Source organism: Nomascus leucogenys, chromosome 19, assembly GCF_006542625.1.
Source record: "Nomascus leucogenys isolate Asia chromosome 19, Asia_NLE_v1, whole genome shotgun sequence".
In the NCBI taxonomy this organism is placed as follows: domain Eukaryota; kingdom Metazoa; phylum Chordata; class Mammalia; order Primates; family Hylobatidae; genus Nomascus; species Nomascus leucogenys.
In genome coordinates this window covers 37,421,585-37,440,408 of record NC_044399.1, presented here as the reverse complement: position 1 = coordinate 37,440,408, position 18,824 = coordinate 37,421,585, and the positions used below count along the sequence as shown (strand labels likewise).

Sequence of the window (18,824 nt, the reverse complement as noted above, 5' to 3'; positions counted from 1 at the left end):
TCCCAGCACTTTGGGAGGCCAAGGCAGGCAGATCATGAGGTCAGGAGATCAAGACCATCTTGGCCAACATGGTGAAACCCCGTCTCTACTAAAATAGAATTTTAAAAAAGCGCGTGCCTGTAGTCCCAGCTACTTGGAAGGCTGAGGCAGGGGAATCGCTTGAACCCGGGAGGTGGAGGTTGCAGTGAGCCGAGATCGCACCACTGCACTCAAGCCTGGCGACAGAGTGAGACTCCGTCTCAAAAAAAAAAAAAAAAAAAAAATGAAGGGAGAAGAAAGAATAGGATCATAATCAAGAAAAAGGGAGAGAGAGAGAAAAAAAAAGCAGAGACAGGAGGGCAGAAGAAGTGAGGAAGAAATGGAATGAAGCAGGGAAGGGGAGAGGAGGAGAGCAAGGGCAGATGAGAGAACAGACTCCAGCCTGCACAGAAGTGGCACCATCCGCTGCATATTTATGACCCTGCCAGAGAACCGGTTGAGGGGAACAGGCGCGGGGAGCTCGTGGTGGAGGAAAATATGAAGACGAAGAGCTAAGCTGCTCTGGTCCCTTGGCAGAAAGCAAGCACGGAAACAGAATGTAAAGCAGGCGGGCTCCACGGTAGCCAGAGAGCAGGCCAGGCGGGGCGGGAGAGAAGCACCTGCCCGTCAGCTGGCCTGACAGCGAGGCACAGGCCTCTGAGGACTATCTGGGGGCCTGCCCTGCCCTGCTGAGCATGCATGGCTCCAGTGCTGGGGCAGCTCTGCCCTGTTTGGTGCAGCCCGGGAGAAGTGTGAACCCAACCCACCTCCAGCCGTTTCACTTGCGTCCTTTCAAACTCCAGGCGTGTCTCCAGCTCCCGTATCTTAGCTTCCTGCCTGCTCACCAGGGACTTGTCCACCATGGACTGCTCCAGGAACTCCACCTGGCTCTGGAGGGCTTGTAGCTAGAGGTGGGGGGCAGGAAGAGAAGAAAGAACTGAGCCCAGAAAGGGAGGAGGCTGTGTCTGCGGCAGGCAATATCACCACAGTGACCAGAAGGCGGGGGGAGGGAGGGATGCACCTGGGAGGAAAGAGAGTGGAGCCCTGGGCCAGAGGCCTCCCCCATCTGCCCCAGCGCCTGGCACAGATCTTGCCCTTCGGAGAGAAAGGAGAAAGCTAAGGATCGGAGAGGGAATAGAGATGGGAAATGAGGCAGGGGAAGCCCAAATGTCTGCTATGGTGACATGGCTCCAAGCCTAGCTCTTGCTCCTCATTTACGCTGCTCTGTGGATTACTGATGGCAGAGAAAAGCGCCTTCTAAACGGTGAACTTGGGGGTTCCTCCCATACCTAGTGACCCTGGCACTCTCTCTCCCGAGGGAGCCCCTGGTCCTCACCTTTTCCTGCAGCTCCTGCTTCTCTTTGTTGGCTTCTTCTAGCTGAGCTTGGAGATCATTTATCTGAGCCAGGTCCCGGGAAGCCTGGGAAAGGAGTGAGAGCATCAGAAGCAGGATCCCCCATAAACATTCAGCCAGCCCAGCCCAGCTGGAACACCAGGGGACCGAGGTTCCCACTCCATCACCTCCCAAAACAAGCGGTTATGCGGAGGACCCATGAGGAGGACCAGAAGGATGGTGACGGTGCAGAGTGTGATGGGCACTCCTGGCAGGGGTACCTGAGCCACAGCAGCCTTGTGCTTCTTCATCAATTCGTTCATGTCTTCCTGATCCTCCTCCAGCCGGTTCTGGATCTCATTCTTCTCACGCTGAAGGCGGCTCAGCTGCTCCTCCAGCTGGACAGAGGCAAAGACAGATCAGAGGGCCTCAGGCCCAGTGTGCCTGTGGGCTCCAGCTGCCTCCAATGGCAGGGGCATTGTAGAGAAGATAATGGGCTGAGACTGCCCGCTGGGGTGGGTCCCAGGACTGGTGATGCTCAGGGAGCTGCCTGTCCTGCTCTGGACCAGGGAGATGAGGGAAAGGGCTGTGTGCAGTACAGGCAGACCCTGGGCCTCTGAGCTGAATGACAGCTGCTTCCTGGCAGCTCCTTTGAGGCTAATGAGAAGGCAGAAAAGGTCTGCCCAGAACGAATGACCCATCATCCTGGCACTATCAGTCCAGGCCCTGGCCTGCATGTACTCTGCCCCCTTCAGGCCCCAGGGAAGGACCCCTCAAGTCTGCGAAGGTCTCCTGGCTTAGGCTCTCATTTTCCCTGGGACCGCCCACTCCCTGGGCATCCAGCCCCCACAGCCAGTCCCCTCCTTGGGGGAGGGGAAGAGAGATCCAACAGCAGCTTCAGGAAATGAATGAATCTATTAGCCTGTAATTCCAAACCAAAATGACTGTGTTGGCTCCTTCTCTGCCCCATCCATCTTGTTACTGGGCTGTGGGGAGCTGGGGAAGCCTCCGCCAAGGAATTTATTAACTCAGATTTAAATAAAATGGTAATTTTATAACAACCTTTTTTAACACAATTAAGGAATTTGAATTACTCACCTGAAAACTGCTGAGGAGCACAAATGTCATGGGGATAAATCAAGCCCGTGAGACTGGCATCTCTCAGCAGCCAGGTGACTAGCTCAGGGGCTATGAAGCCACCAGCCCAGCCCAGCCTCCTTCCCTGCCCCATTCCCTGCCCAAGGAGCCCGCCCACTGGGGTGGGTCCCAGGACCAGTGATGCTCAGGGAGCTGCCTGTACTGGCCACATCCCAGTAATGAATTCTCTGCCGATGGACAGGCCGTGGGAGAAGTGGGAAATTAAAAGGGAGGCATTAAATAAGAGCTCTAATTAGCTGCCGCTTGGGCTTGTCAGTGGGCTGGGCAGGGGGAAGGGGAAGGAAGCCAAGCCATCCTGTCCTCTTATCGGTGCTTCTGCTAATCTCTAGGCACCTGTTTACATCCCTCAGCCACATTAGCTGCCTTTATTTATGGTGTTGGGGCCTGCGGCCAAGCTCCCATAGGCAGGTGGTTAAACAGGGAGATGGGCCCTTGCTGGCTCCCTCTTCCGCCTGCTCCTCCCCAAGGCCTCTGCTCAGCATGGAGAGACGCAGAGGAGGGGAGGCCTACTCTTCCTGCAGCAAGTCCTGGCGTGAAAGGACCTGTCACAAGTCCTGATGTGGAGGCACCTGTCTGGGGTGAAGGGGGCCACAGAGGCAGCTCTATTCTGCCTCAGGCCCCCGAGCTCCGCCCCGGGCACCTTGGCCCCTCACCGCTGTCTTGGCTTTGGCGATGTCATCAATCTGCAGGTGCAGGTCTTCGATCTCCACCTCCATTGCTTTCCGTGCTTTCACGGCTGCCGCACAGGTGAACTCTGACTCCTCCAGCTGGACACAGACCACCCCCGCCCCAGGGAGAGATGTCAGCCATTCCTTGGGGACAGGAGGGCTGTACAGGAAAGAGGGAGCCCGGATGCCCTCCTTCTCCTCCTCCATTCACTTCAGACCCCAGGGCCATGGCTGTGTGGTGGTGCATGCGTGGGGGTCTCCTCCCGTGACAGGGCTGGTGGGCACCAGGCCCCATCCACACCATCCCAGGCTGGGCGGTGAGACAGTAAGGCACAAGAAGAGCCTGGGGAGTCCAGCTGCTACACGTGGCTCTCCCCTCTTTCCTGTCACTTTCCTTCCCAAGGACTCAAGAGCCACTGAGAGGAGCGAGAGAGCGAAAGAGAATGGAAAAGGTGGCTGGGCGCAGTGGCTCACGCCTGTAATCCCAGCACTTTGGGAGGCTGAGGCGGGCGGATCACGAGGTCAGGAGATCGAGACCATCCTGGCTAACACGGTGAAACCCCGTCTCTACTAAAAATACAAAAAATTAGCCGGGCGAGGTGGCGGGCGCCTGTAGTCCCAGCTACTCGGGAGGCTGAGGCAGGAGAATGGCGTGAACCCCGGGGGGCGGAGCCTGCAGTGAGCCGAGATGGCGCCACTGCACTCCAGCCTGGGTGACAGTAAGACTCTGTCTCAAAAAAAATAAAAAATAAGAAAGAGAATGGAAAAGGTAAGCTCTGTTGTGCCTGGATCAGCCGTGTGCTCTCTGTGGATACCTGGTTTTTGAGCTGCGCGATCTCTCGCTTGCTGGGAGCGCTGTTCTTCAGGTGGTCCAGCATGAGCTGGGCATCTGCCAGCAGGGCCTTGGTGCGCTTCAGGTCCTTCCGCAGCCGCTTCTCTGACTCAAAGTCCCGCCGGTTCACCTGGGTGGGCACCAGCAGTTGGGGTTCTGGGCTCCGCACAGGGCCTCCTCCTATCTTCCCCAAGCCCACTCCTCACCACGTCCTCATTATCAGTGTCCCCATAAGGATGCTGGAAGAGCCAGGATCATGCCAACCAGTGATAAAGGGCTGGGTGTGCCAATGTATGGTGATGCCCCCATCCCATGAGGGATGACCATGGGCTCTTTGCAGCACCCCCACCCCCGACAGCTTTGTTCGTGGCTCCCCATCCCTAGGATCCCCACTCCTCAGGCCGTATGAGCAGGCAGCCGGCCAGGCTTGGTGGGTGGAGCATCCCCTGACCTGGTCGCTGAGGGTGGCAAGCTTGCCCTCCAGCTCCCGCTTCTCTCGCAGCACCTTCTGCTTGTCCTCATACTCTTCCTCCAGCTGTACCTCCATCTGTTTTAACTGGAGTACCGTGGGGACAGAGACCCATCCGTCCCTTTAGTGCCTGGTGCCAAGCAGGCCCCTTCCGTTCTGGGTTCCCCACTCCGGGAAAACAGTGGGGCAGGCCTGAGCACAATGATGTTGGTGGAGGGGTCAGAACCTAAATTCCACGTTTCTAGGGTTTCAAAGCAGCCTGGGAGGGCAAGGAGGGATGGCAGGCCACATGCAGTGGCTAGCTAAGACAGAGTAGGAGACCTTGCCACACAGTGGAGACCTGTCTGGCCAGGCTGGCTGACTGCAGGCAGCACCAGCGCAGCACAGCACAGCAGGGGTGCAGGGGGCTGCCCCTGGCACAGAAAGCAGGGAGTGTTAGTTCCTCAGGGGCCCAAGCTTCCCTACAGACTCTGAGCCAATACATCCCTGCCAATGCTAGGATCCCGAGACGCGCTTCCTGGCCCAGAATGACAATGGAAGACAATGTGGCTGAGGTAGGGAGGCAGAAAGCTCCTTACTTTAAAGCGGTGATGGGAACAGGTGTTTACGCTGGACAGGTAAGTACTCAGATACCTTACCTTCTTCTGACACGACTGCCGGGCCTCCTCCACCTCCTCATCCCGACTCTCCATCTCCTTAGAATGGGTCTGTCTCATCCGCTCCATCTCCATCTCCAGACGCAGCTTGGCCTGGAGGTGGTTGGAGTAGGGTCTGGGTTCCCTCCCCAGCAGTGCCCACCCCCTTCCCACCTGTGCATGGCTCTCCCTAGGCTCAGGGGCTGAGAACGTCCACCAGCCAGTTCCCTTTGCTGGCACCTTGCTCCCGTGGCAGCAGCTTCTCCAGAGCAGCTGAAGTCCCTTACTAGAGGTCTGGCATAGGCCCAGAGAGAGGCAGCTGGGGTGGGGACAGTCCTGCACCTTCTCCGTCTGCCTGCAGGCTCTAGCTCCCTGAACTGCCTTGGTGGCTGGGTGGCAGGCTGGGTGGGCCTGTGGCCCTCAGCTGCCATGCATCCTGAGCCCCTCCCTACTACAGCTCCATCAGATTTGTTTTTGTGGGAAGTTCCACGAGCGCGTCTTCATACTGTGGCTGGCACAGATCAGGTGGTCACTCCACATTTTGGGAGTAGGTGAGTGAGTGAACACACGAATGAATGGAGGCAGGATCCTCTGGCCCATGCCTGAGGCTGGCTGTGGGGATAGTGGTGGCCTCGCTGCACCTCACCTCTCCCTTGGCCAAGCCCTCCTGTACCTGCTCCAGCATCTGGATGGTCCCTGCCTGCTCATCCAGCTCTTCTTCCTGATCCTTTACTTTGGCCTCCAGGTCCCGGAGCTGTTTCTTGACCTTGGCCAGAGAAGCCTCATCCTTGGACTCTTGGGAAGAAATGTCCTGGAGCTCCGCCTCTAGAGACACGACCTTCTGGGTGAACCCTGCAATGTCCATGTCTTTTTCCTGGAGCAAAGGAGATGAGCTTGGTGCAGGGCTGACCCCAGGTTGTGAGGGGGACAGGGCACAGACGGTGGGTGGCCCTACCCACCTCTAGTTGCTGCTTCAGGCTGAAAGCCTCAGCGAGGAGCATGTCCTTCTCCCGCTGCAGCTTCTCCCGCTGCAGCTTCTCCCGCTGGGCCTCTTCGTGCGCCTGCGAGAGCTCACTGTCGAACCTGCGAGGGAGCGTGGCGGCTCCATCAGATGGGGAAGAGCTGGGGTCTCCCACACAGAGACTGTCAAGAGGTGGTGCTATGGACGGGACCCAAGCAGGGGTGGGGGGACCCATGCAGCCCTAATGTGGGGCCAGTTGTAAGGCAGCGGTGACATTTAGAGGTGGCAGGTCAGGCCACTGAGGCCCTATCGGGCAACTGGGTCTGGGCTAGGGAGCACTCAGGTGAGCCCTTTCGCCAAGTAGGCCTAAGAGGGACTCACAGACTGCTTAACAGGCCCTCTCAGGAGTTAAGTCTCTACACTTTCCATTTCAACACATCAAAGAATGAGGGACACAGGTGAGGGTGGGGTGGGAAAAGGGTAGAGATTAGCACCCTGCTTCCACTAACTCATTTTCCACAGTTTGGTTCGGCAACTGTAAGGGCAACAGCTGGCTCCTTGCCCCTGCCTCTGGGCACCAGCCTTTGCCCAGGACCACGCACCCCAGCAGTGCCAGCAGGACACCACCAGGACACTCCATAGTGGGTTCCGAGCTGGCATTCCCACTGTGCCCAGCTGGCCACATGCCTCAACGGGTACACAGGGGGCCTCGTTCTTCACTCCTCCACTTGCCAGCCTTCCATTTCCCACTAAATATGGAGCAAATTGCTCAAATTCCTTTTAACACCTTCCCTGAATAGCTAATCAGGTTCCTGTGGAAGTTGAACGCTCCCCTTACCCCAACCCCACATCAAAAAAGGTAAGAAAACTCCGGGCAGCTGAAACCTAGTAAGTTGCCCAGCGGGGAGCATGGCAGCACGGTAACTAGGCCAAGCTGGCATTGTCGTCGGTTGCTCAGAAGGGGGGTCGAGCTAAGGGTGCCAGCCTTTGGGTAAAGCGGTAGGGTGGGGGCAGAGATGAGAATGAGGGAAGTGGCGGTCATGGTGTCAGGTGGGAGGAATAGAAAACCTTCCTGTTTCCCCCAGCTGGGAAGATGGTGGTGGGTCCAGGAGGCCGGGGGTAACCCAGGGTCACTGGAAAGGTTCTGTTCTGCCATCCTCACTCCCAGGGTTGTGGGTGTGGGGATACCCCTTCACAAAGGCAACTGGTGCCTCTGCTGAGAAGCCCTTCCCCTGCAGAGGAGAAATGGGCGCTGTTCCCGCTCCCCAGGGCACCCTGCTGTTCCTAGGGTGTGTGGGTTCCTCAGTACTGCTAATGAAGGCGTCCCATCCTCATTCCCAGCCCAGGAAATTAATTTAGATTGGATTTTCTTCTGTGAGGGCCACCCCCCTCCTTTGTGTCATTACCATAATGAGATGGAAGTGGCACGGTAGTTTAACAACATTAGTCAGGAGAGTGTGTTTGTGTAGCTGAGGCAAGTGAGGGAGAGGCAGAGCTGGGGGCCGGAGGCAGGGACATAGAGGTTCCTGCACAGGCCCTGGTTGATGCCCTTCCTGATGGGGCCTGGCACAAGATGACAGGCATCTGATGTGGGGAGCACCTCTGAAAGCAGAGGCCTGGGCAGGCCTTCAGTGGGGACACAGCCTGAGTCCACCCTGGAGGTCAGGAGGGGGCCCCTTCACGTTCCAAGATGAGTGACCAGGCAGGCAAGGCCCCTGGACAAATTCAGGTCCTTCCTTCTTTCCTCCCTGGAGGGCGAGGAGGCAGTCCTGTCTGTGGCTGCTCCAGAAGGTTCTCTGGGCCCAGGGCAGGGGGCCCACCCACCTCCTCTGCTTCTTCTCCAGTTCGTGGTTGCGGACCTGCTGGCCCTCCAGGTGCAGCTTGGTGTCCTGCAGCTCAGCCGTCAGCCGCTGGCACTTCTTCTTGAGCTGCTGCAGAGCCCGCTGACTCTCCTCACTATCTGCCTGCAGGTCCCCAAGCTAGGGGCCAAGATGGGGTGCATATACAGAGAGGCCCAGAAGCATTGGTGGAGAAGGTGAGGAGAGGGAAGTGGGTGAGTGAGGGGAAGACCCAGGGATGCGGGAGGAAGTCGGGTCTCCCAGGGAACTGAAGAAGCTCTAATGATAGCTTGCTCCTGATTGCCCCTGCACCGAGAAGCTAACATGCCAGCCTCCCTGATCCGTCCCAGGCCAGGCCTGCCTGCCCCCAGCATTCACTGGACCGACACTAGGCACCAGTCCCCTCCTGGCCCTCCCAGGCACAGGCCTCGGCTCCTCCCCAGCCTCACCCGCCGCTCCAGCTGCCTCTTGTTCTGCTGCTCCACCTCCAGCTTGTCCTCAAACTCCTGCTGGAGCCGTTTCTTGGTGAAGTCCACCTCCCGCACAGCCCGCTCATACTTCAGCCGCCACTCGCCACCTGTGGGGTTGAGGCAGACAAGGGAGGATGGAGGTGCTGAGAGTCCCCAGAAGGGGCAGAGGGGAAGGAGGATGGGGCAGGGGAAGCAGCAGGTGGAGTCAGCTAGGGCTCAGAAAGCTCTCTGCAATGACGGCTTCCTCCCAAGGCAGAAGGAGCCACCAGCCAGGAGAAGACCAGAGCGGGAGATGTGGCTACATGTGCTGTGCCCCCCAAGGGACTGCTGGGACCACGGCCCTCAGTCTTTGTCATGATCGTGGTTTTTTCAGCTCTACCTAACAATCCCCTGCATTTATTGGCACCTCTGCCTTCTCATTTGTTTCTTTCACTTTAGCCCTATGCAGGGGAGACAGGCCTGGACAAGGAGCATGACTACCCAGGGGTGGGCATCAGGGCTCGCACTGCAGGCCACTGCCGAGCTCCTTGGGCCTCAGGCCCACCTGCATCATCATCATCCACTTCCCCGTTGATCTCCGCTGCCCGGATGAGACGGGCCTCCATCACCTCCATTTCCATAACCTCCATCTGCTTCTTCAGTGCATCGTACTGGGTCTGCAGAAGACAGGGTTTCAGGGTGTGCCATTCCGTCCCCTCATACCCACTCCCCGAACCACACAGACCATGATCACATGCTTACCCAGGGCAGACAGGGATGCTGGGCTAGGGGTGAAGATGCCAACTGTCTTTGGGGGGAGCCAATGGGCACTAGGGTATGGCAGTCACCAGCCTGCTGTTCTCACCCAGGCCCTGCCCTCACCTGCAGTTCCTTCATCTCCTTCTCAGCCCGGAGCCTCTCTGCCGTCTCCGCGTCCAGCAGCTGGGAGGCGGACTCTCCTGTGTTACGCTCATCTGTCAGCTCCGATGTCAGCTCTGAGATCTGGGGTTGGGGGAGGGAGTCACCACCAGTTGAAGTGCCTGCCTCACTCAGACAGAACACCTGGGGGACCTGCAGGGGCTGGGTCTCGCTGCAGCCATGCCCAGTTGGTGTGGTGCCAGGAGTCACTCACCCGGCTCTCCAGCCGGTCATTGTTGAGCCGCAGCTCGTTCCTCTCCTTCTCCACCTTCTCAAGCTTGCTCCGCAGCTGCTGGATCTCCTCCTAGGGTGGACCAAAGAGGGCAAAGTGAGCCAAAGGCACTGCGAGGGGTTGGGGCCCTGGGTCTGCACCCCTGTAGTGAACAAAGCCGATGAAGCTTGGGCCAGGACACCATGGGGGAGGCATGTCCCCAGTAGCAGAGCCACTGCCTCCCAGGGATCCTGTCCCTAGACCCTTCCCAGTAAGCTAGGGATGCCCAAGATTTTATCGTAAGAGGCTGCCCAGGGGCTCAGCCAGCACCCCAGAGGGACATCTTCTGTTTGATGAGCACATTTCAAGGATGCCAGCTCTCTGGACTAAAAGAAGCGCCTGAAAGCCCAAGATAAACTGGCAAGGCTTCCCCCTACCCAGAGACTTGGCCCTCCCAGGCTGTCACATACGTCTTTGTTCCGGATCTGCTCCTCTGACAGCTGTACTTCAATGAGGGGCCTCACTGTGGTAAAGAGTTTCCACCAGGGCCAGTCCTTCACCCCTTTATTCTTCTTGATGTTCTTCTGTACACAGCGAATGGCCAGGTCCTGGATCTGCAGGTGGGGTGGGGGTGGTGCACAGCGGGGCTCTCAGTCACCCTGGCCAAGTTCGGCCCAGGATCCTCCCCAGCACCAGCACAGGCCCCCAGGGCTGCTCCTCTGGCCCCCTGACCCCGAGTCAGATACTTCCTATGCTCCCCCTTGCCCCAGGCTCCCTCTATCCCTCAGAGGATGGGCAGCACAGAACCCAGCCCTGGGAGCACTGTGCTGGGCACTAGCCACTCCGCTGCCATTAGGAATAATTTCATCTGCTTTATTTACTGCCTGATTATTTCCAGCACCCTGGCCTAGCTATCCTATAAAACCTAATCTTGCTGAAACACAAGAGGCGGCAGTGCTGGCTGTTTTATGGACTTGCTAATAGGAAAAGGAGTCGCTGACACAGCTCCTTATCTTCATGGAGCAGCCTATGATCCAGAGCCCACCTTTGCCTGGGCCCTGATTCCCCTACCCCTCAACAAAGCCCTCCAACCAGGCCCCGTCGCTGGGCACACCAGCACACTTGCTGGCACCAGGGAGCTGCCTCTTCCCCACCCTGGCCCAGGACATGGTGCCCTGGGAAGTTCCTGCCTCTTCTCCCCGTTATAGCCCCCACCCCAGGAACCTGGCTGTGCCCATCTAGGTTGGGGAGGGGGAGGGGATGTCCCTAGAGCAGCACCTTTCTCTTCTTGAAGTGCTGGCGGGCCAGGTAGCCCCTGCAGGCTGCTTGGAACAGGGTTAGGTTCCTGCTGGTTTGTTCATCCCGCTGCTCCTCCAGCCGTGCCAAGGTGCCCGCCCGGAAGAACACCTGTGAAAAAGCAGGCCAGGTGAAGGCAGGAGACTGGGCCAGCCCAGCAGAGGAAAGGGGGGGAAGGTAAGGAACTGGAGCAACAAGCAGGCCAGGGAGTACAGCCCTTGGCTTGGGAAGAGCCTCAAAATCCAATTGTCCAAGAGAGGAGGGGAGGAGCAGGAAGAGGCCCTGGGAAGGCTGAGGGAGAAGGCGCTGGGGAGGTTTTGGCAGGGGAGGAGTAAGGTGTGAAATTTAACTTCAAAGACAGATTAAAGGAGAGGGAAGGTAAAGGGAAGATACCTGGGGCAAGGAAGGAAATGGAGCAGTCACTGGTCAGACAAGGAGGGGGCATCCTGCCACATCTGTGAGGGCTTCCTCACCCAGGACTGCCAGCAACCCTGTCAATGCCCCCTGTGCCCACAGCCCACTGCAGGGCCCAACCTGGGCTCCAGCCCCTTCTGACTCCCGACTGCTGGGATCAGGGGGAGTGGATGCTGGAGGATGACTGTGTGAGAAGCAGCGCTGGGGAGCAGTGTGCAGAGGAAAAGCGGGGAGAATGGGAAGGGGGGTGGTGGGAAGCTCCTGACTTCTCCTCCCCCTCCCTGCTAGTTTCATTTCAGATGGTCTCCTCTTTCATGTGCCACCCCCCAACACACCCAAGTTTCACCTTCTTGGGTGAAGAAGCCAGTGAGGTAGGCGGGGGTTGGCCCAGCTGAGGGACCTGTCATACAGGTTTGGGGACTGGAGGGCAGGCATATGCAGAACCAGCTGGGTGCCCCCACGCCCAGCCTTTCCTTAACACTCTGTGCTGCCCTGAGATAGGGCTCGGTAAAATTTGCCACACGCCACAAAGGGGAGTGTGTGTGAAACAGGAAGGATTGGGTGAAAAAAATGACTCTGTATCCATGAGAGTGGGCAGAGACATCTAGGTATAGGCCTACCTCCATCTGGCACAGAACACAGAAAATTCCTTTTTGTGGGGCAAAGAGAAGATGTGAACATGATGGGAAACACAGGTTACATAAATGCACTCAGAGCCAACAGACACAGTATCCCAAGGCCCCCTTCAGCAAAGATGCAAAGAGAGGGCCTAAACTTTCTGCTGAGAAAGCTCTGCCTCTGGCAACTCCACAGAAACCTGGTCCCCTGAGGCTGGCCTTGGAAAAAGCCAGCTCGGTCCTTTGTGACACTTCCCTAAATCCGACCATTGAACATGGGGTTTCCCATGGGTCTTAAGTTCTAATTGAGCCTCAATTTCTTTTCTTTAAATTTATTTTGAACAGTCTTGCTCTGTCACCCAGGCTGGAGTAAAGTGGTGTGATCATGGATCACTGCAACCTCTACCTCCCAGGCTTAAGCTATCCTCCCACCTCAGCCTCCCCAGTAGCTGGGACTACAGGTGTGCACCACCATTCCCAGCTAATTTTTGTATTTTTTTAGAGACGGGATCTCCCTATGTTGCCCAGGCTGGTCTTGAACTCCTGGCATCAAGTACTCCTCCTGCCTCAGCCTCCCAAAGTACTGAGATTACAGACATGAGCTGCCGTGCCTGGCTGCTCAATTTCTTTCTTTCTTTTTTTGGAGACAGAGTCTTGCTCTGTCGCCCAGGCTGGAGTGCAATTGTGCAATCTCTGCTTAGTGCAACCTCCACCTCCTGAGCTCGAGCAATTCTCCTGCCTCAGCCTCCCGAGTAGCTGGGACCACAGGTGCCTGTCACCACGCCCAGATACTTTTTTTGTATTTCAATAGAGATGGGGTTTCACCATGTTGCCCAGGGTGGTCTCAAACTCTTGGGCTTAGGCAATCTGCCCACCTCAGCCTCCCAAAGTGGTAGGATTACAGGCGTGAGCCACCATGCCTGGCCCCCAGCTGCTTAATTTCATATAATGTGCAAGCCTGAAATCCCGCTGGGGGTAAGGAATATCCAAGTCCTGCTGGGGGACAGCAAACACGCTTGGTTAGGACACATAGCCACCTGACCAGGGCAGAAGTGAGGTGCTGGAGTGGGGGGTGGATAATGGCCCAGAGACACAATGAGAAGAGAAAGAATGGTCTAGAGGCCAAAGCAGTGAGCCTCAGATCTCTCTTGAACATTTGCGGGGTTAAGGGTCCTTTTGGGTATTGGGTGAAAGCTCAGGGCCATCTCCTCCCCAAAATACACTTTCATACAAATTTTACAATGTCAGGAGGCTCTGAGCCCCCCAAAGTCCTTATTGAAACTCTCAGGGTCCCATGGCTCAGATGAAGACCCCCCTCCTCTGAAGCAATGTGACACACAGGGAATCCTCGCTCATGAGTCAGTGTTAACCAGAGCCTAGACGACCTGAACTTTCTTTCCCATACTAGATGTGAGCAGGCACCCAATGTTGGCCCAGCTCTGCCCTTGAGTGACAGTGGGCCCTGGGGCTTGCCTGCCTCAGCCAGGCACCTGGCATGGCTCAGGACGACAGAAGGTCTGAGACGGCAGCTGGGAAGAGGATCAGCCTGTATAGGCCCTTTCCTGCCCTGCCTGAGATAGGCCTGGGGACCCAGGCATGGGCTGGAGGAGGTGCCATCCCCAATGGCAGCCAGCAGCAGCTCAGCCTGCTTGAGAGGCAGGAACCTGGCGGGAAAGACCAGGGTGAGTGGGCCCAGGGAGAGACCCTGCAGCTGAAGCAAATCCTGACAGCAGACGGCCCCAGGTTAAAAAAGCAGGAGGGGGGGAACAGACAGAGAGAAAAGAGCTGAGCCAGACACAGAGGTAGACAAAGCAGTGACACAAACCAGAAAATGACACAGAGAGAGGATGGGACACAAACACACAGAGAACAAGGAGAGAAACAGAAAAACAGAACTAGAAACCAAGGAAGAGAGACCAGCAGGGACTGCTGGGGCCAAAGGGAAAGCCAGAGACGGCAGAAGCAAAGAGGGGAAGACGCAAAGACACAGAGATGGGAGCGACTGACAGTGAGGGAGGGCAGGAGGAGCCTGGAAAGTGACTCAACATGCAGGGCCGAGAGGACCAAGCACACAGGACAAGTGAGACTCAAGCCTCTGCAAGCACCTCCTTCCACTGCACACGCCCCACGGGGCCCTGCAACCCAGAGTTCCTTCCCTCTCTGCTGCCAGACAACCGGTCCAGAGCCCTCTCTGGCTCCCCACTGGCCTCCTGTCCACCCTGGCCCTGGAGCACACATGCGGGTGCCACCTGTCCAAGCTTCCCAGGCTCGGAAGAGAGGGGCATGCAGGGCTTCCTGCCTATGGGAGGAACGCTCAGCTGACCCTTTGGTGAGGAGCGATGCGGCAGACTGGCACCCAGGGGCCGGCGTGCCTGCATTTTACGCATGGCATTCCATTCAGATGAGGAATTCGGCCTGTGGGCAGGTGGTGGTGGCACAGCCTCACCATGTCCTGCTTGCTCTCTGGAACCCAGCAGCCCCAGATAACTCTCCACAGGGGGTCTACCCAAGGCCTCCTGCCTCTTCCGGCCCACATCCTCTGGGTCCAGCCCTCCTGTCTCCCCCATTCCCCACACCAGGACTCGGGCCAAGTTCAGGGCCACCTTCCGCCCACTCTCTCCTGACATCACAGCGGTGTTCCTGGCACTGAATAAGCCAGTTCTCCAGAAGGAAGGAAAGCCAGGTTGCTGCATCTGAAACCTCTAGCTCCCTGGCCCCTGGCCCTGAAGGGGGCAGCCCATGAGTGGCTGGGCGGGGTGGAGCTGGGGGCAAGACTCAGAGGGCACCAGGAGGCTGGTGATGTCTGGCTGAGCAAGGAGAACAGGAGGAGTGGGCCAGCCACCTGGCAGGGGCGCCTGGAGTGAGGCCTGACTGCCCTCCTGTGGGACAACTCACCCGGCTGAGGCCCATGCAGCAGCTGCTCTTCTCCAGATCCAAGCACTCCAGCAGCTCCTCCACTGCCTGTGGAGAGAGGCCCCTGTCAGGCAGCCCGCCTGGGCCTCCCCTCACCATGCAGGGCTTCCTCCAGGCCCTTGGCCTTTCCCCTCCCTCCTCCTAGACAGTCTGTTGTTCATGCACTTGGGTGGGCTTCCTCAGTGTCAGGCACTGGGCTGGACTCTGGGGACAGAGAGATGACTACAAGAGGAACAAACCATCTTGCTGGGGAGCAAGACAAGTGAACTAGTGCAGTGCCCACAGGAGGTGGCACCTGCACAAGGCACCTCAGACAGCTCTTGGTTGTGCTGAGAACTTATGATACAAGTGAGAATTCGCTGGACAAAGTAGGGGAGAGGGCATTTCAGGCAGAGGAACCAGTGTACGCAAAGGCCTGGGAGCACAAGACAGCAAAATGCACTAAGGAAACTCCAAGTCGCTCACTGGAACCGGGGGGTGGGTAGTGAAGGTGCAACTAGAGGGGGCTGAAGCCAAAGCACGTAGAGCCCCATGTGCTTCAGGAGCCCCTGAAGGGTTCTCTTAGGGATGGGCATGATCAGGTCTGCATTGGTAGAGGTCTCACTGGCAAATGGGTAGATGGATGGAGACCCATCCCACTTAGGCAGTAATCCACAGGATGGGAGGCTAGAGCCCGGCCCAAGGGAAAAAGAAGAGGAAAACATGCAGCAGGTGTTAAGGAGACAGAGCCTTGCCAGATACGGGGATAGGGTATGTAAGGAGGAATCTAGGGCTATACTGAGATTTCCGAATTACGTAACTAAGCAGATAATTATGCCATTCCCCAAAGTAGGGAATATAAGAGAAAGAGGCAGCTTGTGGGGACAGAGAATGAGTTTGGTTTGAACAAGCGGAGTCTGAGATGCCATAAGGGATAGGGGTAGAGAAGTCCAGAAGGCAGCCAGATAGAAATGTATGTCTGGAGCTCAGGAGAGAGGCCTGGGCTAGAGGTATTGATTTGGGAGTCATCAATATATATGTGATAATTGAAGTGATGAGTGTGAATGAGGATGGCCAGGAAGAGGGTGCAGAATAGAAAATACATATGGCCAAGGACAGAGTCCTGAGGAAGACACCTCTTTACTTCAGGGGCAAATGGAAAAGAGCAGCTCAGAGGGAGTGAGAACAGAGTCAAGGGGGAAACCAGGAGTGGCAGCAAAGAGGCCCAGGACAGAATGTCCCAGAAAGAACGGAGCCCCATGCTACTAAGAATTCAAGTAACAGAGGGATAGAAAAGTGCCAGTTGGGCCGGGCACGGTGGCTCACGCCTGTAATCCCAGCACTTTGGGAGGCTGAGGTGGGTGGATCACGAGGTCAGGAGATCGAGACCATCCTGGCTAACACGGTGAAACCCCATCTCTACTAAAAATACAAAAAATTAGCCGGGTGTGGGCCTGTAGTCCCAGCTACTTGGGAGGCTGAGGCAGGAGAATCGCGTGAACCCGGGAGGTGGAGGTTGCAGTGAGCTGAGATCGTGCCACTGCACTCCAGCCTGGGCGACAGAACGAGACTCCGTCTCAAAAAAAAAAAAAAGAAAGAAAAGAAAAGTGCCAGTTGGTTCTGGCAATATGGAGGGCGTGAAGGATAAGAAGAGCTGTGCCAGGGCATCAGGGAGAGGGACCAGGCAGCCATGGGCAGTGAGGGCAGCAGAGGAAAGCCCAGCGCAGGCAGGAGGCAGAGCACAGTCCAGGGAGACGATGACAGAGGTGACAGAGGCTCCTTCCAGAGAGTAAAACCTGCAAGTCTGTGGGGAGTTTCTCCATGGAGAGAAAAGGGCCAGGGGAAAAGGAGATGCCAGAGGAAGAAGAGAGAGAAGTGAATTCACACTGATGGAACAGGTCTCTGGGGAGACCCAAGGAAACGGACTCCAAGGCACAGGATCAAGGGACTGGACGAGAGGGACCCTCCCCACCAAGACAGAAGGGGTACGGGAAGAAGGAGGCCGAGGAAGAGAGGTTTGCAGGAGGCAGAAGAAGCTGGAGCCTGATGTCCTGAGATCTGAAGGCTAGGCATCTGCTGGGAAGGTAAGCCAGGAAGGTGGGGTGGGGAGGATTTGAGAAGAAAGATGGAGAATGCAATAGTAGACAGGAAGCCTGCAGTCACAGCCAGATAAGGAGGGGACATCTAGAAGACTTGCTGGTCCCCCCGAGGGCCCACCAAAGGCTGAAGACCATGAACCTGTAGGAAGTCAAGTCCACAAAGTTGTATAATTTTCTCCCACCACCCTTCGGAGCCCAAAGCAAGGAGTGCGGACACCCAGAGGCTGGCACTTCATTGGGAGTTGGGCAGGCCAGGCGCTGCGGGAGGCTCAGGAGGGCTGAGGGCGAGGGAGGCCGAGTGACTGCAGAGTGAACCATGGAAAAAGGAGACAATTCACAGAGAAATGGAGTGTGATCCAGAAAGAGAGGTTCTGATGGAGCCAGAGAGCGGGTGTCCTGAGGGGAAGAGAGGAGTGGGACCAGCAGGCAGGAAGCTGTGGTCAGAGAAGGCCATGCTGGGATTTATGATTTTGTAGGTGGGGCATTTCCAGAGCCGATGAGGTACTGGTGTAGCCACAGGTGGGAGGCTGGAATGGAGGCTGAGGGCCCGTGAGAAGGGGGTGTGGGACGGGCATCTATGTCCACACGAGGTTGCCCAGGCCACCAGCAGGCCAAAGGATGAGGGAAGTTCTTCCAAGCTCCCTCCATGAATTCGGGTCTTAAGGCAGGGGTGGAGGGGCAGGGGGATACACACAGAGACAGGCTGGGCACTCTGTGGGCTTTCTGCCCCATTCTGCAGCATCCCCTCCGTTTAGGGAAGCCGTCCTAAGGTCTGAGGTGCTTTCGGAATCAGGCTGGGTGCCTGAGGCCCGAGCACAGTAAAGGAGGGGTCCTCTGCTCTGGGAGCCCTGTGACTGTCTAAGTGGCTGCCTCTGGGGCTCAAGGTGATAGCCCAGAAGGGCAGGGACACCCCTTCGCAGCCACCGGTTCACCAACCAGGGCCGGCAAACGGTCCGGCAGCCTATGTCACCTGGCACCACGGAGGTCTCGCCATATCCACCTTCCTTCTAGGAGGAATGTTCGCCCAGCCCTGGACAGCTTCCTGCTTCAAGAACCAATCCCTGACATGGGGGCCCAGGTGCCATCAAATTCTCATGCACCCTCAGTGCACCCAGGCCCTGCTTGCTCCTGGATGATTGTCTGGCTCACCAGCGAGCAGACACCCCCCAGCTCAGGCCTCCAAGGAGGGGGTGGCTCTTCTCCAGCTCCTACGGTCTGGGCCCCAGGACACAGCTGGGTGCTTCCAAAACTGGGAGCCTGAGCAGGGCCAGATGAGCAGTCTCCAGGGAAGGGAAGGCAGATGAGTCTGGAAAGGGCAGCTGCTTGAGGGGCCTGGGCAGAGGGAGAGCAGTCTGGGGACCTGGACCTACCCGCCTTTCATCCACCACGATGTAGTTACGCCCGTGTTTCTTGGTCAGGTGCGGGGCCAGGACGTCAAAGCGGCGGCGGAACTCGGAAAACACCATGTGGTCAGGGTAACCTGGAGAGAGCAGCCCAGAGCCAGGCCTGTCAACGCCGCCTGCTCCCAACACACCCCAGTAGCCACTGTGCTTGGGCAGTCAGTGGAGAGTCACCAAAAGGGAAGAAACTGCAGGGGGTGGGGAGCCTGTGGTTGAAGGCAGGCCTAGAAAGGTGACGGCGGAGGCAGGGAAGAGGAAGAGGAGGTCAGGAGGACAATCAGGCCTGCTCCACAGGGGGATAGGAAGGCCCGAAAAAGGAACAGCCTCCTTCAGAGAGAAGTAAGCTCCTAGTCAGTGAGGTATGCAAATGGGGGGTTGTGGGGTAGCTGACCAACTGGGAGGACGGCTACGTCCCAGTCCCCAAGATGCTTTCCAGCCCTCCAAGTCTATGCCTCAGTGATAACCCAGACAAAATAATGTCTTATGGTCTTAAAAAAAAAAAAAAGACACCAGGCCAGGCGTGGTGGCTCATGCCTGTAATCCTAACACTTTGGGAGGCCAAGGTGGGAGGATCACTTGAGGCCAGGAGTTTAGACAAGCCTGGCCAGCATGGTGA

General features: G+C 57.2%; 1 protein-coding gene across 13 annotated transcripts in view; it reads right to left on the bottom strand.

Moving 5' to 3' along the window:
* The window catches only part of MYO18A (myosin XVIIIA), a 123,775-nt gene that overhangs the window by 15,319 nt on the left and 89,632 nt on the right, over positions 1–18,824 (bottom strand). For all 13 annotated transcript variants that reach the window (XM_030799392.1, XM_030799399.1, XM_030799391.1 and 10 more), the window contains 18 exons: positions 18,179–18,288; positions 14,713–14,778; positions 10,769–10,897; positions 9,961–10,104; positions 9,494–9,583; positions 9,244–9,363; positions 8,927–9,038; positions 8,362–8,489; positions 7,899–8,053; positions 6,073–6,196; positions 5,787–5,987; positions 5,117–5,227; positions 4,461–4,565; positions 3,993–4,139; positions 3,163–3,276; positions 1,633–1,749; positions 1,355–1,438; positions 786–923 (listed from right to left, as the gene is read on the bottom strand). In XM_030799392.1, the coding sequence (XP_030655252.1) occupies positions 786–923; positions 1,355–1,438; positions 1,633–1,749; positions 3,163–3,276; positions 3,993–4,139; positions 4,461–4,565; positions 5,117–5,227; positions 5,787–5,987; positions 6,073–6,196; positions 7,899–8,053; positions 8,362–8,489; positions 8,927–9,038; positions 9,244–9,363; positions 9,494–9,583; positions 9,961–10,104; positions 10,769–10,897; positions 14,713–14,778; positions 18,179–18,288 (2,195 nt within the window). The remainder of the gene's footprint in view (positions 1–785; positions 924–1,354; positions 1,439–1,632; positions 1,750–3,162; positions 3,277–3,992; positions 4,140–4,460; positions 4,566–5,116; positions 5,228–5,786; positions 5,988–6,072; positions 6,197–7,898; positions 8,054–8,361; positions 8,490–8,926; positions 9,039–9,243; positions 9,364–9,493; positions 9,584–9,960; positions 10,105–10,768; positions 10,898–14,712; positions 14,779–18,178; positions 18,289–18,824) is intronic.